The 17792-nt window shown below is 41.9% G+C and overlaps 1 protein-coding gene across 1 annotated transcript in view; it reads right to left on the bottom strand.

The window, feature by feature from the left end:
• The window catches only part of FLVCR2 (feline leukemia virus subgroup C cellular receptor family member 2), a 47734-nt gene that overhangs the window by 20664 nt on the left and 9278 nt on the right, over positions 1 to 17792 (bottom strand). The window contains exons 2-3 of the mRNA XM_015814244.1: positions 7338 to 7479; positions 6626 to 6766 (exon numbers count right to left, since the gene is read on the bottom strand). Coding sequence (XP_015669730.1) covers positions 6626 to 6766; positions 7338 to 7479 — 283 coding nt within the window. The remainder of the gene's footprint in view (positions 1 to 6625; positions 6767 to 7337; positions 7480 to 17792) is intronic.

The raw sequence follows: 17792 nt of genomic DNA, 5'->3' as shown, positions 1-17792 counted from the left end.
ATCAACCATTGTGACCGGTTAAGTTCGTGCCTGAAAGTCCTGCTTCAACAAGAAGAGCCTGCCACCCATCAATGCTGCATGAGTTCCGGCTGTAAGACATCTCACCGATCCCTAAAGAACATTACCGCAAGGCTGGACAAGGGGGGTTGTGGCTGGGAGGGCCTGGGCATTGGCGGCCTCTAAAGAGGTAGCGCTACACATGTTTTTTCATGTTCTTTTCAGTTTTGGTTCAGTATTAATTCAGATGAGCAGCCTATTTTTACTTGCAAATAAAGTAACAAGTTTTCTTTGTCTATGAGGAAATGTGGATCTGATGAACTTTCCCCAAGTTACTGCCCTTATATCTAAGTATTTACTTAAAACTACATCAGTATCATTCCTAACTGTGTTTTGCTATGTTTCATTTTTCTAATATAATCAGAAAGAAACAAATGTGTTAACAGAAGTACATCTGCAATAGATTGGATTCATAAAGAGAACTCCCAAGAAGCATTTAAAATTGCTCACAATTCAGGTTTATTACCTAGCCTTAACCAGTGAATTAATGACCGTGGCTACAGCAATTGTTTCCAAATGTTTATACCAGCAATCAAGATCAATCCTCATCTGTTATTCTTTAAAAAATATAGCTTGCTCTTTATTCCAAATAAAATAATGATGTCATCTCATTGAGCTAGTTTGGTGTAGTGGTTAAAGCATTAAGCTAGAAACTGAGAGATCATGAGTTCTAGTCCTACCTTGGACACAAAGCCAGCTGGGTGACCTTGAGCCAATCACTCTTTTGTCAGTCCTAGAGGTGGGCAATGGCAAACTACTTCTGAAGTCTTGCCAATAAAACTGAAGGGACTAGTCCAGACAGGTGTCAGGAGTCAAAAACTCACTGGAAGGCATTTAAAAAAATCCAAATAACTGTCTCAAAAACTGCATCTGCATAACCAACTGTATACTGTATGCCCTCCAGAAGCTTACCCCAATGGAGAGCCAGTTTGGTGTAGCAGTTAAAGCATCAGGCTAGATATTGGGAGATTGTGAGTTCTATTCTAGCTGGGTGATCTTGGACCAGTCTATCAGTCCTAGGACGGAGGAGGCAATAGCAAACCATTTCTGATAAACCTTGTCAAGAAAACTGCAGGAACTTGTCTAGGCAGTCACTAGGAATCAAAGGAGACTTAAAGGCGCATGTGAGAACACATAGACACAGACACCATCTGATTGTCCTGCTGCTCAATATGGGGAATAAGATTTTTTTCAAAGGCTCAGTGGAATGGACTGCTCTTTTGGCCATGTTCATGAGGGATCTGAATTCGGTGGAAGAATTATTCATTATCAGCAGGGTTTTTGCATGAAAGCACAAGTCAGGTTTTTCAATTTCACTTTAAAAGCCACAAAACTGAGAAGTGTACAATTGCAAGAAGGCAATAAAGATGTAGGAGTAATTCAAAGTTTACTGCAGGCAAAGGGAGAAAAGGACCAAGTTCAGATGACATGACAGGAAATTTCTAATATTGTTATATGTACTTGAAAAGCCCCTGGTTATCAGTCTCTTTGATCAAGCAACAGAGAATGATAAGGCAAGCAGAGAGCTGACGGTACACATTCCTAGAAGCCATCTTACACACTGAAACAACCAAAAGATTTGCCCTTTGCACTGTTGTTGTTTTTTTGTTTAAGAAAACTTCTCAGAGGGGGAAAAAACCCCTTGAAGCTAATGACTCAGAGAAATGATCAGAAATTGGAGACTTGTAAAGTCCTTTGCCATTCTTTGTGCTAATAGAGCCTATAGACATGCTCTTTATATTTTCAGAACAAGGAACAACATTCTCTTTTAAATAGATATTAAATAGAACCTGACACCAATGACATTTAACACTAACAAATGTGTTCAGTCTATTATTATCAGCTTGAGATTTACTCTCAACTGCAGACTTTATTGCTCAGGATCTGACCTGAGTTTTGGATTTCCATGCTCCTTCCTGATCCTCTGCTGTTGTTGGTTTGAACATCTTAGCTGATGAAGAGTTCTGGACAACTTGAAAGCTTTCATATTGTTTTGGATTGTTTGATATTATTAAAATACAGGTTTTGCCTTTTTCTGTATAATAGTGTCAATTTCATGAAGCAATAATCATAACTACAAGTATCTATATATGCAGAAACCCAACTGCTAGCAGCTATCAATATTGGGGTTAGCATATTTAAATTGCAAAATTTCAGATTACTAGGTGAGAACAATAAGATAGAGAATTTTGTATCTCTTTCCTGCTATACACTGGATGTCTGCATTTTTATAGCTCAGATAGGGCATACTTACCCAATAATTTAAAGAAAAAAAACACTCCAAAACAGTGGCATCCAAAATAGGCAAGGCAACAGTTGTGGTGTTGTAATCAAAGTCCTGCCACTTTGCATGTGTCAAGTTGATATTGAACAAAAGGGCAGAACTGGGCAGTAATGTTGCAACAAGCATCTTGACTATTTGATGATCCCTGCAGACACTACTGTGCCAGAACCAATCAATGTTTTTTTTAAAAAGTGTGCTAAATGTGACAATCAGAATAAATCACTCCCTGATTTAATGATATTTATATAATTTATATAAATTTATATAAGGAATAAGGGGCTACTACGCAGATACAGTAAAGCTAGTGTTTTTATGCAGAGAAAAACAGCCATCAATTCACACATGTTGTGCTGGGCAACATAACCAACAATAACAACAGAAATCTCAGAAGACCTGCCTTTTCAGAGACCTGAACAAAATTCTTTCACAAGTGTCACTATCAGGTAAATTCAATATATCGACTGCAGCTTTGTGTACTTAAATGTGTCTAATGTCAAATCTGTTGCAATTTTGAATGCCACATATCCAAAGTTATTCCCGAGTTTCCCATTTTCAGACCAAATATCAATGGAAACAATGTCAGTAACAAACTAACAAATATAAACCTTCCCTTTACACATAACTAGGAATTCTGGGACAAACATTTTCCCAATATCAGCAGTCAAGGGAAACTGTCAAACATCCTAAAGCAGTGGTGGCGAACCTATGGCACCCGTGCCAGAGATGGCACTCAGAGCCCTCTCTGTGGGCACGCGCGCTGTGCCCTGGAGATGGCAACCGTCCATCTTCAACCAGCCACCCACTAACTCGCAGAGGTCCCACGTGGCCAGATGCATCCCAGAACGGCTGGTTTCCCTCCCCCCCCCATCCTGTTCCTCCTAGCCTCGCATACTCTCCTTTTCCTAGGCACGACTCATGCATCGCCTCCTCAGCTGTCGGCCGGCCATCCAGCTTGGAGGCGGCTTCTCTGAACTGATGGCGGTGGGCTGCAGAGCCCAGAGTGTGCCGGTTGAGGGGCTGGCAAGCTGTAGCTGCTGACGGACACTGTTGGCCCCCATGCACTCGCTGGCCTGTGGGGGGGGGCGATGGTGTCAGGCAGCAGCCGCCCTGGCCCCTGCCTCACCTTGCCCTGCGACCATGGCACACACACCCCCGCTTCGCCTTGCCTCACCCCACAGGACGAGCCTCCTGCCCACTGCCCCACCTACCAGAGACCCCCTGGATCTCCTCCAACCCTTCCCCACAGGCATCCCTCCCCATCAGCAACATCAAGGTGACCACACCCACCTTGACCACACCCACCCAGTCTGCCATGACCACCATAGCCACATCCACCCAGTGGGCCATCCCACCTGGCATCCGGCAATAAATAAGTGGGGTTTTGGGTTGCAGTTTGAGCACTCGGTCTCTAAAAGGTTCGCCGTCACTGTCCTAAAGCCAGGGCTTTTTTTCAGCGCCTTGCGCCGCCTTGGCGCAAGGCCGTGGAAAAAGGCCCGGCCGGCGTGGCCTTTATCGGGGAGGGTGTGGCCTTTATCGGGGAGGGTTTAAAATGAACGTAAGGACAAGAGATTTCCCCGCCAGGATCCCAAACTACTCCCGCACCGGTCCAAACTCAAGGCGGTGGAAAAGAGCGAGAAAAAAAGCCCTGCCTAAAGCATTCTAGATGGCAATCAGGATTTGTTTTTTTTCTCACAGTTGCTGTTTTAAAATAGTGAGCTGTAAAACTTTCTACAAATTTTCACAGTAAAAGATTTGTAAACTTTATAATCATGAAATGGTATAAAAGCAAAAGATAAGAAAACAAGGATTAGCACTGATTGTAAAAAGGAGTAATGATGGAAAAGGAGCAGCAATGGGAAAAATAACATTTTTTTAACTAATAAAGAATGGAAAAAAACCAAAAGTGCAGAGTGGAGAGAGATCAGAAACAGAGAGAACAGAAAGAGCCAATAATTAAGTCCAAAGACTAAGAAACAAGATGAGTTGAAAAAAGATATTTAACAACTATTAACATAAATGAAGACGAGTAGAAAATTGTTGAAAGGAATCAGAAGCAAGCAAAATGAAATATAAATATTATTCATTTTAATACACAAAATAAGCCATCAGAATATATCCAAATCAGTATTCTCAGTGCATTTTATCTATAGAATACAATTTATTCCTATCCAAACTGAAATGAAATATAGGTAGTCCTCGAGTTGCAAATGTAATGGAGCTTGCCCATTCCACTCATAAATCAAAAATTCGTAGAGTGAATCTCGTTCGAGGTACGAGACCACTCCATTGCTCGTTACAGCGCACACGGCTTGTTAAGCAAACATGAGGTATCTCAGGGCGAGAAAGGCCATGGAGGGCCTAGTGCTGGAACAGGCCCCTAAGGCCTCCCCGACCCACAAAGATACCGCATGCTTCCCCCTCCCTTCCTGCCGTGCCGGACTCACCGGGAAAAGATCCATCTCCTCTCTGCCGCAGTTCCTGCTGCCACCCGGATTTGAGACCAGGGAATGCTTCAGCACATCCTGCATGGCCCAATCTGGGCTCCAGAGGCCTTTTCCAGGCCTCTGCGGCCTGGATCTAAGGCCAGGGAACACTTCTGCGATCCTCCCGTGGCCCGATCCAGGCTCTGGAGGCCTTTTCCAGGCCTGATCGGGCCGCGGGGGGTCTCGGAAACCTCCCCCGGCCTCAGATTCTGGCCACAGTGCCCTGGAAAAGGCCTCCAGAGACTGGATCGGGCTGCGGGGGGGGCATAAGCTTCCAAGGGCCTGATCCAAGCCTCAGAGAGGTTTTCCAAGCCATTTGCACTAGGAACGGAGGTTGGGGAGGACTTCTGCATGCTTCTGGAGATTGGATCCAGCCCTCAGAGGACTGCTCCAAGTGCTGCTGCCCAGAACGGAACTTCCAAGGGCCTGATCCAAGCCTCGGAGGCATTTTCCTAGCCATTTGTGCCAGGGATGGAGGTTGTGGGGGGACTTCTGCACGACTCCGAGGCTTGGATCAGAACCCTTGGAAGTTCTGTTCCAAGCAGCAGCAGCTTGGAGCAGTGCTCTGAGGGCTGGATCCAACCTCCGGAGACATGCAGAAGTCCCCCCCCCAACCTCCATTCCTGGCGCAAACAGCTAGGAAAACTCCTCTGAGGCTTGGATCAGGCCCTTGGAAGTTCCGTTCCAGGCGGCAGCAACTTGGAGCAATCCTTCGAGGCCTCCCCCTGCCTCCGTTCTGGGCCGCTTGGAGGAAGGCTCTGGGGACAATGGGGTCACTTTCTCCCCCTGCGCAGCGAGCTCCAGCGGGCTGGACGCGGGTGCAAGGAGCCTGGCCTTCTCCCTCAATTGAAGGCTTCAGGCTTGCTGTCAGGCAGAAAGGAGTTGGGGGCAGGAGCAGGAGACAGGCACCTTTTGCATAGAGAATGAAAGTTTCTGAGGTCTGTGATTTGGCGCAACTTCAAACATTTGCGCGAGATCATGAACTTCAGAAACTTCCATTCTCAGTGCAAAAAACATTTCCAAGCCAACTCTCCTCTCCTTCAAAGGGAAAGAAACCACAGCAGAGAGGATTTTTGTAAGGTAAGTGAGTCCGGCACGGCAAGAAGGGAGGGGGAAGCAATTGTGAGGAGTGGGGGGGTATAGGGTGACTGTTGCAGTGCCACTGAAGTCACTCGTAAGGGCGAATGACTGCTGTGGTACTGTAATATTCGTAACTTCGGGACTTGCTCATAAGCACTGAGGGGTGGTCATCACATAACTTTCAACGAGTGTTAAGTGAACGCTCGCAACTCGGGGATTACCTGTACAATACAAATACTGATTGGATATTTTTTTATGAAGGAGTAGTTCCCAGGTGCCGTTGTGAAAATGTAGTGTTATTGTAAATGAAGATTTAAAGATAAGTAACACTAAAATTTCATAATTGCACCTGTGAACATTGAAAAGCTATCTGCAAAAAAATGGCTTAATAAAGACAGTTGTTCTCCCACAGAGAAAGCTAAATGCCTGATCACATTTGAGGAACTGAATTGTCTCCCCTTCAAATTAACAAATTAACAACAGATTGCCTTGGTAAAACTGATGCTTTGATATGCAAGTGTTTAGAGTAATTTTCATATAATTATATCTTTAACTTCTTTTGAAAACAAATATGTTTGTTTGAGGACATCTTATTTGGGGACTGTTTAACCCCTTATTTGTACACCAAGATGCTGGCAGGTAAATGGCCTAGAATGAAATAACACAAACAAACATGAAAAAAGTTGCATGTTATATGATCTTTCTAATCAAGAGATCTTACCATAAGTGACTATCAACAGCACAAAGTTAATGTTAGAAAATAACCGGACAATGGATTTCAGATAGGAATAGTCCTCTGGAGCTGCTGCCTTAATCACAGCCTGGGCTGGGCTTGGAGGATATGGAGGCTTTTCCTGAAACACTAAAGAAAGAAGGGCAGAACCAGGAATGATTAACTGTGGATAAAAATAAATTAAAATAAAAGCCAGCTGAAAATAAGGTATAACTGGTCAAACGTTTTAAGCCAAACTTTTTCACCATCATTTATTGAACATCTGTAATGGCCCAATTTGCAAATAACTCTAAAGTATAATGGGTGGATTTACACATCATACCAAGCTAAAACAAACAAACCCTACTTGGCATAATATAGTATTTAGCAACACACAGTTTAGGAGCAAGAGATTGACAGTTTCCAAAAAATACATTTTTTCTGGTCCTCATACTTCTCCAACAGATTTCTGTTCCATTGGGCATCTGTTGTGTCCATGTGCCCATTTTGAATTCAATCCTTTGTATGATTTGACACTTAATGAAGACTTTTTAAAGGGATCATTCTCCTTCCCAATAATTACTCTAACTCTGTCGCCTCATTTTTGGTTTCCCTCAAAATTTGTATAATCCCTAGCCTGGAACTGATACTCCAGCAATTCAGCACCCACCTTATGGTCCCTATGCCCAATCTGCAACTACATTTAATTATTTTTACTTACCAAAGACAACTAAGATGAAAAGTGCTGTTGCCACACCCGCTGTGATAAAAAACATGATGCCAATATGGTAAGCCAGCTCTTCCTTCTCCTCCAAGTTGGGAACCAGAACTGGGGTGAGGAGGAAACCAGCTGCAATGCCAAGCTAAATGAAAAAATACAAATAACTTGTCACTTCTTAAATATGCAAGTGCCTTAATAGAATACCTATTGTTAAAATATTGTGTAATATTTTAACAAGTTGTAGGAAAATATCATTGTGATATTGCCCCTAATCTTTCTAATAATAATATCAATACATTTCATATAATTTTGAATTTTACTAGTATCATTGTATTTATGGAAACTTATATTTTTATATTTATTATAAATGCCCCAAAGATAAAGATCTTAAATCTATTAATGATCTTAAGAAATTATTTTGTGCATGTGTGTATATAGCTTCCTTCAATGTATCACTGCATAGTTCTAAGAGACCAGAAATAAGGATTAAAATATTATAACAACTCACAAAATGATGAAACCTTAGCAGGAATGACAAAAACCTTACAAAATAATGTTTATAAACACCAGTTATGAATGAACAAATACTTGCCTTTCTTTCCAAAAACTTCCAAGGTCAATGGATTTATTTTTCTTAGGGAGTTTCTGGGGTTGCCAAGAAAGTGGATCTCAAACAACTACAAAGAATGCAGGGCAAGGAGCCCTTTTTAAGACACTGTATAAGGCAGTGATGGCGAACCTTTTAGAGACTGAGTGCCCAAACTGCAACCCAAAATCCACTTATGCATCGTCGAGTGCCGGGTGGGTGTGGCCCATTGGTTGGGCATGGCCAATTGGGTGGGCGTGGCTGCGGTGGTAACAGCAGACTGGGTGGGACTAAAAAGTTCAATCAATCAATTCCAACTTTGCAAGAACTTTTTTTTCCCCGCGAGAAGTTGAAATTGACTGATTGAACCTTTTTTTTTCTTTTGCACATGGCGGCAGAGGCCTAAAGCGAAAAGGTTTTGTAAAACCCAGGCCTAGGACTGGGGCGACGACGCGCGTGCCCACAGAGAGGGCTCTAACTGCCGCCTCTGGCACCCGTGCCATAGGTTCGCCACCACTGGTATAAGGTATATTATCTTTCTTTAACGTAGCATCTTACAGATATGTTGAATTAGAATTGACAAGATTGTAATCCAAAATACCTGGAGGTCACTACTGGTAGCTTGGAGAAGTCTGGCCTACGCAGAATTATCTAATTTGGGAATGACATCAATAAAATAAATTATTCAGGGACTGCCAGTTTATCTGCTATTGGAGTGGGTGTTATTGAATTGATGAAAGAAAGAAAAAAGAGATTATGTTTAAAAGGAAAACAGAACAAAATTAAGAGGTCATGCCTCACTAGGTAAATTCTTCAAAGAATTAAAAAAAATTATAATATGCAGCATTTTTTTAATAGGAGGAAAAAGAGATCTATCAATAGCTTTCTGTGTGCTCGGAACTCCATGTCAAATCCCCTCCCTTTCCCCATTACAGCTGTACCATAATCAACATATGTGCTTACTCACTTTCTCTCTCAAAAATGTTCAATAGTATGAGAAAAAGTCAAATTTGTATCTGTCCCACTAAAAGATCTGTCTTTATAGAGCTTCCATGGTATCTTAAAATGCAATAATAGGTTCAGTAGTAGCAGTTTCATTTGCAGTCAATCAAAGAGTTTGCCCTTTGGGTCCACTGCTTTTATTACTTACAATCACCTAGGCCAGTGGTGGCAAACCTATGGCACTCAGAGCCCTCTCGATGGGCATGTGCGCCATGCCCCAGAGATGGCAACTGTCCCTCTTTAATCAGCTCCCTACTAACTCGCCGAGGTCCCACATGGCCGGATGCATCCCAGCACCCATGTGCTCGCTGGCCTCTGTGTGCAGGGGCCGATGGTGTCAGGCAGCAGCCGCCCCGCCCCTGACTCGCCTTGCCCTGTGACAATGGCACCCCCACCCTGCCTCCTCTTGCCTCGCGAGCCTCCTGCCCATCACCCCACCTGCCAGAGACCCTCTGGATCTCCCCCAACCCTTCCCGGCCCCCACAGGCGTCCCTCCCCACGAGCAACATCGAGCTGGCCATGCCCACCCTGGCCACGCCCACCCAATCTGCCATGACTGCCACAGCCACAGCCACCCAGTGGGCCATGCCCACCTGGCACCCAGCGATAAATAAGTGGCATTTGGGTTGCAGTTTGGGCACTCGGTCTCTAAAAGGTTCGCCATCACTGACCTAGGCCAGTGGTGGCGAACCTATGGCACGGATGCCAGAGGCGGCACTCAGAGCCCTCTCTATGGGCACGCGCGCCGTTGCCCCAGTCCTAGGCCTTCCAAATAAAACCTTTTATACAACCTTTTCGCTTTAGGCTTCCGCCGCCGTGTGCAAAAAAAAAGGTTCAGTCAATTTCAACATCTCACGGGGAAAAAAATCTTGCAAAGTTGGAATTGATTGATTGAACTTTTTAGTCCCACCCAGTCTGCCGTTACCACTGCAGCCACACCCACCCAGTGGGACACGGCCACCCAATGGGACACACCCAGCCAATTGGCCACACCCACCCGGCGCCCGACGATGCATAAGTGGGTTTTGGGTTGCAGTTTGGGCACTCAGTCTCTAAAAGGCTCGCTATCACTGACCTAAGCAATAGAAATTGAAACTATCCACAGTATAGAATATCACCCCATCTCAGAATGTAGCTCCACAATAACCATACATTCCCAACATGCTATAACTATCATCATTCTCTTTATTAAGATTTAATATAGTCATCCATTTCAGGTTGGGTAGATTTGGAAAGCTTTTAGAAGAACAAATACAAACACATGTTTAGAAAATGAAGTTTAAATTTATAATGGGACTTGATTATAACCTTTCAAAAATGTGGCTTTGCATGTTGCTGTTTTTCTTTCTCCCAAAAATCCTTAAAAAGTTGTTCTAAAATATATGACAAGAATAACACATGGGGATCTCAGGGAAGCATAATGCACAAAGACCCCCTTTGAGGAACCCCCTGAGAGTGCAGTTTAGAAATGTGAAAAATAAACCAACAAACCACTGAAAACAGGCAAAACTCCAGGAAGAGTTATTAGAAATAACCACTGTAGTGTTATCTCTTTCATTCTAAAGGTTGAGTCCTGGTGACTTCATGGATGTGGAATAAGTTTTTGTCAATAATATGGGATTAGTTGTTGCTCCCTGGATATTTCTCAGTCTAACTTACAGTCCTGGTATTTCCTGACTTATCTCACCCAAATATTAATCAGGACTGACTTCACTAGTTTCTGATTCAAGATAAGGTCTATCAGGTGCTGCCAACTACTGAAGCTCTATATCAGTGGTTCTCAACCTTTTTAATGCCGCGACCCCAACCGGTCGTAAGTCGAGGACTAAACCGGTCGTAAGTCGAGGACTAAACCGGTTGTAAGTTGAGGACTACCCAACCGGTCGTAAGTCGAGGACTTTCCCTGCCTGGGAGCGCTGCGCATGCGTGGTTCTGCCCCCTGCGCCGGCCGAGGCGTAGCTGGCAAGCGGCAGAGACGGAGCAGGCCGACCACCAGCTGGCCCAGCCCAAGGGAGGTAAGGCACCCGCCGGAAAAGGGGAAAAAAATGGCGGACAAAAAAAATGGACAAAAAAAATGGCAGACAGCCTTGCTTGGCGACCCCCATGAAATGGTCGATCGACCCCAAATGGGGTCCCGACCCACAGGTTGAGAACCACTGCTCTATATGACCAATCTGCACTGAAATAAATTAAAGAGATGGATTCTGAAATAAAACAAACTCTTCTAACATAAGAAAAGTATAACTATTCCAGCAGTATGAATAACAAAGATATGCAACTGAAGCTTTCACTCTACAACATGAATTCCTGCTAGCACTGTATAAACAGACTTTATTACATCTATAAAACAGTTTTAATAGTTTTTAATAAAAACTACAAATTACATAAATTCTGTAACTGAAAAGCAGGAAGAATTGCATTAACTCCTCCAGGGCTGATATAGTTAACAAAAGAATTGTGTGAAAATAAATAAAACAACCAACAATCCTTACAACTACAGTATATAAAGATATACAGTAAAGGGTTAGTGCTGACTAAAGCAGGTCAGCTGAACAGGTATAATTCTTTATTAGGAAACAAGCATATACTGAGGCATTTTATTTCAGATCCATTTTTTTCCCCAAGTATAGATTTCTGGCAAAGGAAACTGGAAAGACAGTCTTCAGCAGACTGTCATGGTCTCCAAACATTTGAGACTAGTATCCAAGCTGCCTGATAATGAATTACTCTTACCCTGAACAAAGCAAAATCAAAGCTGTTTCCACAGGCTGCTCTTTACATGTGGAATCAGAATGTCTGTTATTATGATTTTCTGTGATGACTTTGTTTGTTATTGTCCCAAAATGTTTCACAACAGCAGAGTAAAACAAAATTGAGGTCAGCAAGCTAAAACACACAGTACCTTTTAGAAACATATGAGGAAAGAGTACTGAGAAAAGTGTTCACAGGTACCAAGTTATTCCCATCTTCTGTCTTTGGAAGACAAATCCAAATTCTGAAATGAACTTTGTGTCACATTTAACTTTTCAGAAACAAACTTGTCTCCATGGTAGAACCAAGGATGCCAACTAAGCCTACAAATCATTAACTCCCACAATGTTTGTTGGAGGTCTTCACTTGCCAGACACTGCCCTAGAGTCCTTCTTTATTATCCCATATCCTGAAGCTCGTCACAGTAATGTATATGCCTGAAAAGTACAATCTGAAAAGGATCAAATTCACCATTATCTTTATATTATTATTATGGTTTGTTGTGTAGTCAGCCAGATGTTTATACTGGATTTGTCATTTTTAATCCCCCTATCGAGTCCTTCCCCAGAACTTGATACAGGCAGATGTGAATGTTTGATGGTCTTACATTATTATCGTTAAATTTATGTCACCTAGTTCACCATGGGGCTATTTTAGGCAGCTCACAACAATAAAAATGGAAATGAAAAGATATGTAAATATAACAGTAGCAAAGTAATGAAACAATAGAATAAATAATGAAAAAGAAAACAATGAGCATAAAACAATAGGAGCATAAAAGATGGGTGGGCGGGGAAGCAGGGAGTGCTGTGGGAGATGGAGTTTGCTATCAGTCTAGTAGCCACCACTAGTGTGGTTCTCCCCCATTGGGTCCCAAGGCTACGTGGCAGAGCCAGGTCTTCAGGCTCTAATAGAAGAGTAGGAGGGTGGACACAGATCTCACTTTGGAAGGTAGGATGATCCAAAGGAAAGATGCTATAGCAGAGAAGGCTGTTCTGGATCCCAATAATCAGAGTTCTTTGACTGACAGGATTCACAGTAGGCCCTCTCTGTTGGCACGAGTGTCTATACAGTGTGTATCTGTGTGTGTATCTGTGTGTGTATACATATACACATATCTCATATATATACATATCACACACAAGTATATGTATATGCATATGTATATATACACACATATTGGAGTACAAAAGTAAAGAACACCAGGAGAAAAAAGACTCTAAAAAATATATTTAATGGTTAAAAAACCAACAAGACCATGCATGGCTAAAACCTATAAAATTGTTCTTTAGAAATCTTACAAGAATTAAAAACCTAGCTTTCGTTGGCAAACTGCCAACTTCCTCAGGGCTGTAGTTCATACAGGGCGGGAGAAGCCCCCTTTATAACTGGCCATTACTCTGCATCCGGCACCAAGCCCTAGTCATTGGGCGTGGCCGGTCAGTGAGGATTTTACTCTCCTTGCTACCGATGGNGTAGGGGGAGGGTGCAGCCGTTCGTTTTGTGCTCCAGGACGACCCATGGAGTCATAAACACCCGTGCCAGTCCCCATGGGGCGTGCATCGTGCTTACAAGCAGATAGTCCACTCTTCTCCACTCCGCTCCGCTCAGCATCCCCACACATGGGGGAGGCGGAGAGGCCGCACAACCGTCCATTCCCAGAAGACGCCTCACACATATACATACACACATATACATACACAAAACATATACGAGACAGGTACATTAAAAATGTACATCTCATGCAAAACATGTCTAAGATGCTATATTGTGCAAGAAAAGGCCAATATAATATATTGTCAATACTGTAATCTTTTCAGTTGGAAAAGGAAACTGCAAACTACTTAATATATTCACTTTCCAAAACATTCCTGTAAGTAGCAATTGCCTCAGCAAATGTAACCTGGCAAAGAAATTTGGTGATGCACTGATATATTTGTGTTCTGCTTCAGACTAAGGGTTCCGTAATGATCCTTAGGGTCATAACCCAATGTTACCCATTCTGTCTGTACGCCCCTTCCCCCTTTACACACTCAACACGGCAAGTTATGAGGAAACACAAAAGCTGGTAGTAGAAAGGGAATTATGCATCTTTTTGTTTCTATTTATGGAAGAAGCGTCACTAATAGAAATAGATAAAGTTCCCATTCAGTTATGATGGAAGATCTTCTCCTAGTTTCCAAGGCTTTTCCTCTTGCACACCAAAGAAAAAAAAGACAGCTAGGTTATTTTCTTTGTAATGTAAATATATATTCATATCCTAAGAATGTAAGGACAGGCCTGTTTGTTCTGATAGAGGCCCATCTTAGTCCAGCATCGCTTCTCACAATGGCCATCCAGATGCCTCAGAGTGCTTGCAAGCGGGAGAGACACACACACACACACTCCTCCTACCACTGTTCCACTGCCATATTGGTATTTGGAGACATGCCAGCCTCAAAGAAACAATACTGCATCTTCAAGCCAGTAGCCTTTGATAAAACTGTTTTCCCTACATTAATCCAATTTCCTTTACAAGAGTGTGACCATAGACATGGTATTGTTTGATCATAAAATTCCATGTATGAATTGTGCTAAGTAAAGGGATGCTTTCTTTCATCTGTTCAAAATCTGTTTAGCTTTATTGAATGATCTCTGGTTCTAATATTTGAAAAGAAGAAAAAAAGACTTTCCAACTTTCTTCATGTTATGTATAATGTTATATACTTCAATCATGTCCCCCACAGTTGCCTTTCTTCAAAACCAATGTCCCAAACTTTCTAGCTTATTCTCATAAATATTTCCATTTGACGCTTCTGATAGTTTAAAATTACAGTCTTTGGCAACATGATAGTCAATATTTCATTTATTTTCACCTAGATCAGAAACAGATTGTAATGTACTGTAGCTTTATCGGTTGGCAGAAAATTGATTTGATGCTTCAAAAGCATTTGGGAGCAATATTTTGTGAATACTGTTAACAGAGGGATTTTGAGAAATGAAGCTAAACATTATGTAAAAATACTTTAAAAAACAATGTTGCTTGTTCATTGTTGCCCCATTGTTGCCCCATATTCTGTCTGATTTACGCACTGGTCTGAAAATTGCAGAAGTATTGATTTAGAAAGCAGCCAAAGACTTTATAGTATATTGTTTTTCAGCCATGGCAATTTCAAGATTGCTGGACTACAACTTCCAGAATTCTCCAGAAAGCGTGCTGAAGAACTGTTAAGGTTGAGAAACACTGTTATAGCAGAAGTTGCAAAGCCATAACTTGTAGGCCATACACAGCCCTCCAAGGCCTTTTCTGAGACACCCAAGGCTACTTTCTAAAGACAGTTGAGAAAATAAGCAGCACTGTCCATGGACACCTCTCCACTCCCACAATCCATGGAAGGAAGGAGTCTGCCAGGCAAAATGAAAAAGAAGAAAAAGAAAGAAAGAAAAAAGACTGAAGGAAAGAAATAGTTCTCTGTTCATCATAAGAGAGAAGAAAAACAGGATTTAGGCAGGTCTTGGAGGATGGGTTTCCCAGATTATATCATCCTAGATATGACCTTGAAACAGATATTATCAACCTAGTAATAAAACCATATATTGGTGTTCTGATTGATAAAATCTCTGCTAGCTAATCGGCTAAAGTGAGATGGCCCTGTTTCATTGTTCTGCTTGCCAGTTAACTATTTCATCATAAAAGACTTTTATTGTTTGTCATTTATGTTTTTTACTTTTTATTTAATAAACATTTGTTATGTTCATGCTATTAATATAATATTCTTCATTTTCTCTATAATTAGTGAGATTTAATAAAGATCAGTATAATGTAACAAGGAAAATATAAAGAAAAGGAATATGTATGTTACTTTTTTTCTTTTTCTTTATACTATAAATATATTAAAAAGCACTAATATGGCCCTTAGCCAATAAATTTGTCCTTATCGTGATTCAAATTTTTTCACCCAAGGAGCCACTTTCTTTCAATTCAGCTTCCTATATGGATTGGCTGAATAGGTTCTCCAGGAAATATTTTGCCCATTAATGATTAAAGTAAGTCTGGCAGGTCTTTCAAAGGAATTAAGATTGAATAGACTAATTCCCTTCCAAATTACTGAACAACTTGGCACTGGAAAAATAGAAGATAATGATTTATTTTTGAAAAAATAAATACAGTCCTTGCTGCATCCTGCAATCTCTCAAGGGCAGGATTATAATTCAAAAAGAATACTGGCTCCTGATAAAAGTCTTCTCTCAGCATTAAACTGCTTTTTTTTCTTCTTTAAAGTGAATACCAATTGAAAAATTGAATCTGATACATTACATCAAGTTAGGGCTCTTGGAAAACCTAATTAAAGTTAAAGACCCCAAAATACATATTAAGTACTAACCGCTTCAAATAACAATTAAGGATGCCAGGTCCACTCCAAACTCCAGGTCTGCTTTGTCTAATTTCTCTTACTATATATTTGCTCTGTTTAAAACCTAAAAAACTGTGTTACAGTACAACTTAATTTTTCCCACATGGCCATTGCAATATATGTGGGTCTGACCAGAACCACACTTGAGATAATGTTTAGCTAGTTTTCCTTATAGTTTCACTTCCTTATATAGATTGTATCTTGCTTTACCGAAGAATCACGGCCCACTCTATTACTCTGTCAACTTGCAATTCTGCCTCCTCCCTTTCCAAAACTATCAGCTCAACAGCCAATCCAGGCAATTTCTAAACAACCTTGGCATTTGTAACATATATGGATTTCAAATCCCAGTATTCCTTAGCCAGCATGCTGGCTGGAGAATTCTGGGAGCTGAAATCCATAAACGTTACAGTTTATAAAGTTGAAAAACGCTACTAGAAGATGACTCCCTAATCTTTTGGTACTGGGGAAACATAACTGGAATTTTAAGAACTTCTTGTGAGCAGGAAAATGGCTTTTCTATTACAAAAATAGCTGCTATGCCAAATCAGTTATAAAGATGATCTCCTCACAAACACAACTTTCACCACAAAACAGGAAAGTAGGCATTAATATTTCCTAGGACCAAACAGCTTGCAAAACTAACAAAACAAGTTTCTGACCTCTTCATACTACAAAAGGAAGGCCTGAAAAGCATCATTTTCAGTATTAGCAATGTTCAAACTATGGGTGCTCTTGCTCAACTAGCCAAATCAGCATATATTTGTGCATGCATATGCACAACAGGAATGTCAGTAGGGAAATTCCAAGTTTCATCCCTAAAAATTATTCAGAAAAATACAGCACTAAGAAAACTTGGCATACACCATGATCATAGGCTGGTAACTAACTCTTTCTGAGAAAGTAAAACAACAAAGAATTAGAAGGCATGGCATGAAGTGTCCCAGAAAATGGCATGACAGAAACCACAAACAGTATGTGCCACATTGCATTATTTGGAAAGGTATAGATGCATTCAATGTGTGGCACAAATAGCCACAATTTAATTTTAGGGGCTTTAATTTCTGGTAGCTGTCTTGGGCACTGAGTGATTCAGGAACTGAATAAGCAAGTTCCAGGTACATACATAACATGAAAGCAGACAATGCAGTGCCACAGGAATATTTTTAAAGAGATATGATCAGAACACTGTAAGTGGAGATGGACTATCAACCACACGGGAGGACATACACTAGATCTAATTTTGGTCTCTGGCCAGTGGCAGAATGATCTGGAAATGGGGGAGGTAGTTATAGAGCCCTTGTCATGGTCAGATCATGCACTCCTTAGGATGGATTTCCGGACCGCTTCCCCCCGCCGCAGGGAGACGGAACCGCCTTAGATGGTTCCGTCCCAGGCGCCTGATGGACCCGGAGAGGTTCCTGACGGAGCTTGGGCCATATCCGGAGGATCTAGTCCACGACTCGGCTGAAAATCTGGCGGCGGCCTGGGATGTGGCCGCAGCCGCAGCACTGGACCAAGTTGTGCCGTTGCGGCCTCTGACCCGACGCAGATCTCAACTAGCTCCCTGGTTTACCGAGGAGCTGAGAGAGATGAAGCGCCGGAAAAGACGCCTAGAGAGCAGTTGGAGGGCTACCCGAACCGAATCCGACCGAGCACAGGCAAGGATGCATGTTAGATCCTACCTAGTGGCAATGAGGGTGGCGAGGTCTAATTACTACT

Source organism: Protobothrops mucrosquamatus, unplaced genomic scaffold, assembly GCF_001527695.2.
Source record: "Protobothrops mucrosquamatus isolate PMUCROS unplaced genomic scaffold, P.Mucros_1.0 scaffold231, whole genome shotgun sequence".
Lineage (NCBI taxonomy): Eukaryota > Metazoa > Chordata > Lepidosauria > Squamata > Viperidae > Protobothrops > Protobothrops mucrosquamatus.
Note: the sequence above shows the minus strand (reverse complement) of the source record. Positions and strands in the feature narration are given on the sequence as shown.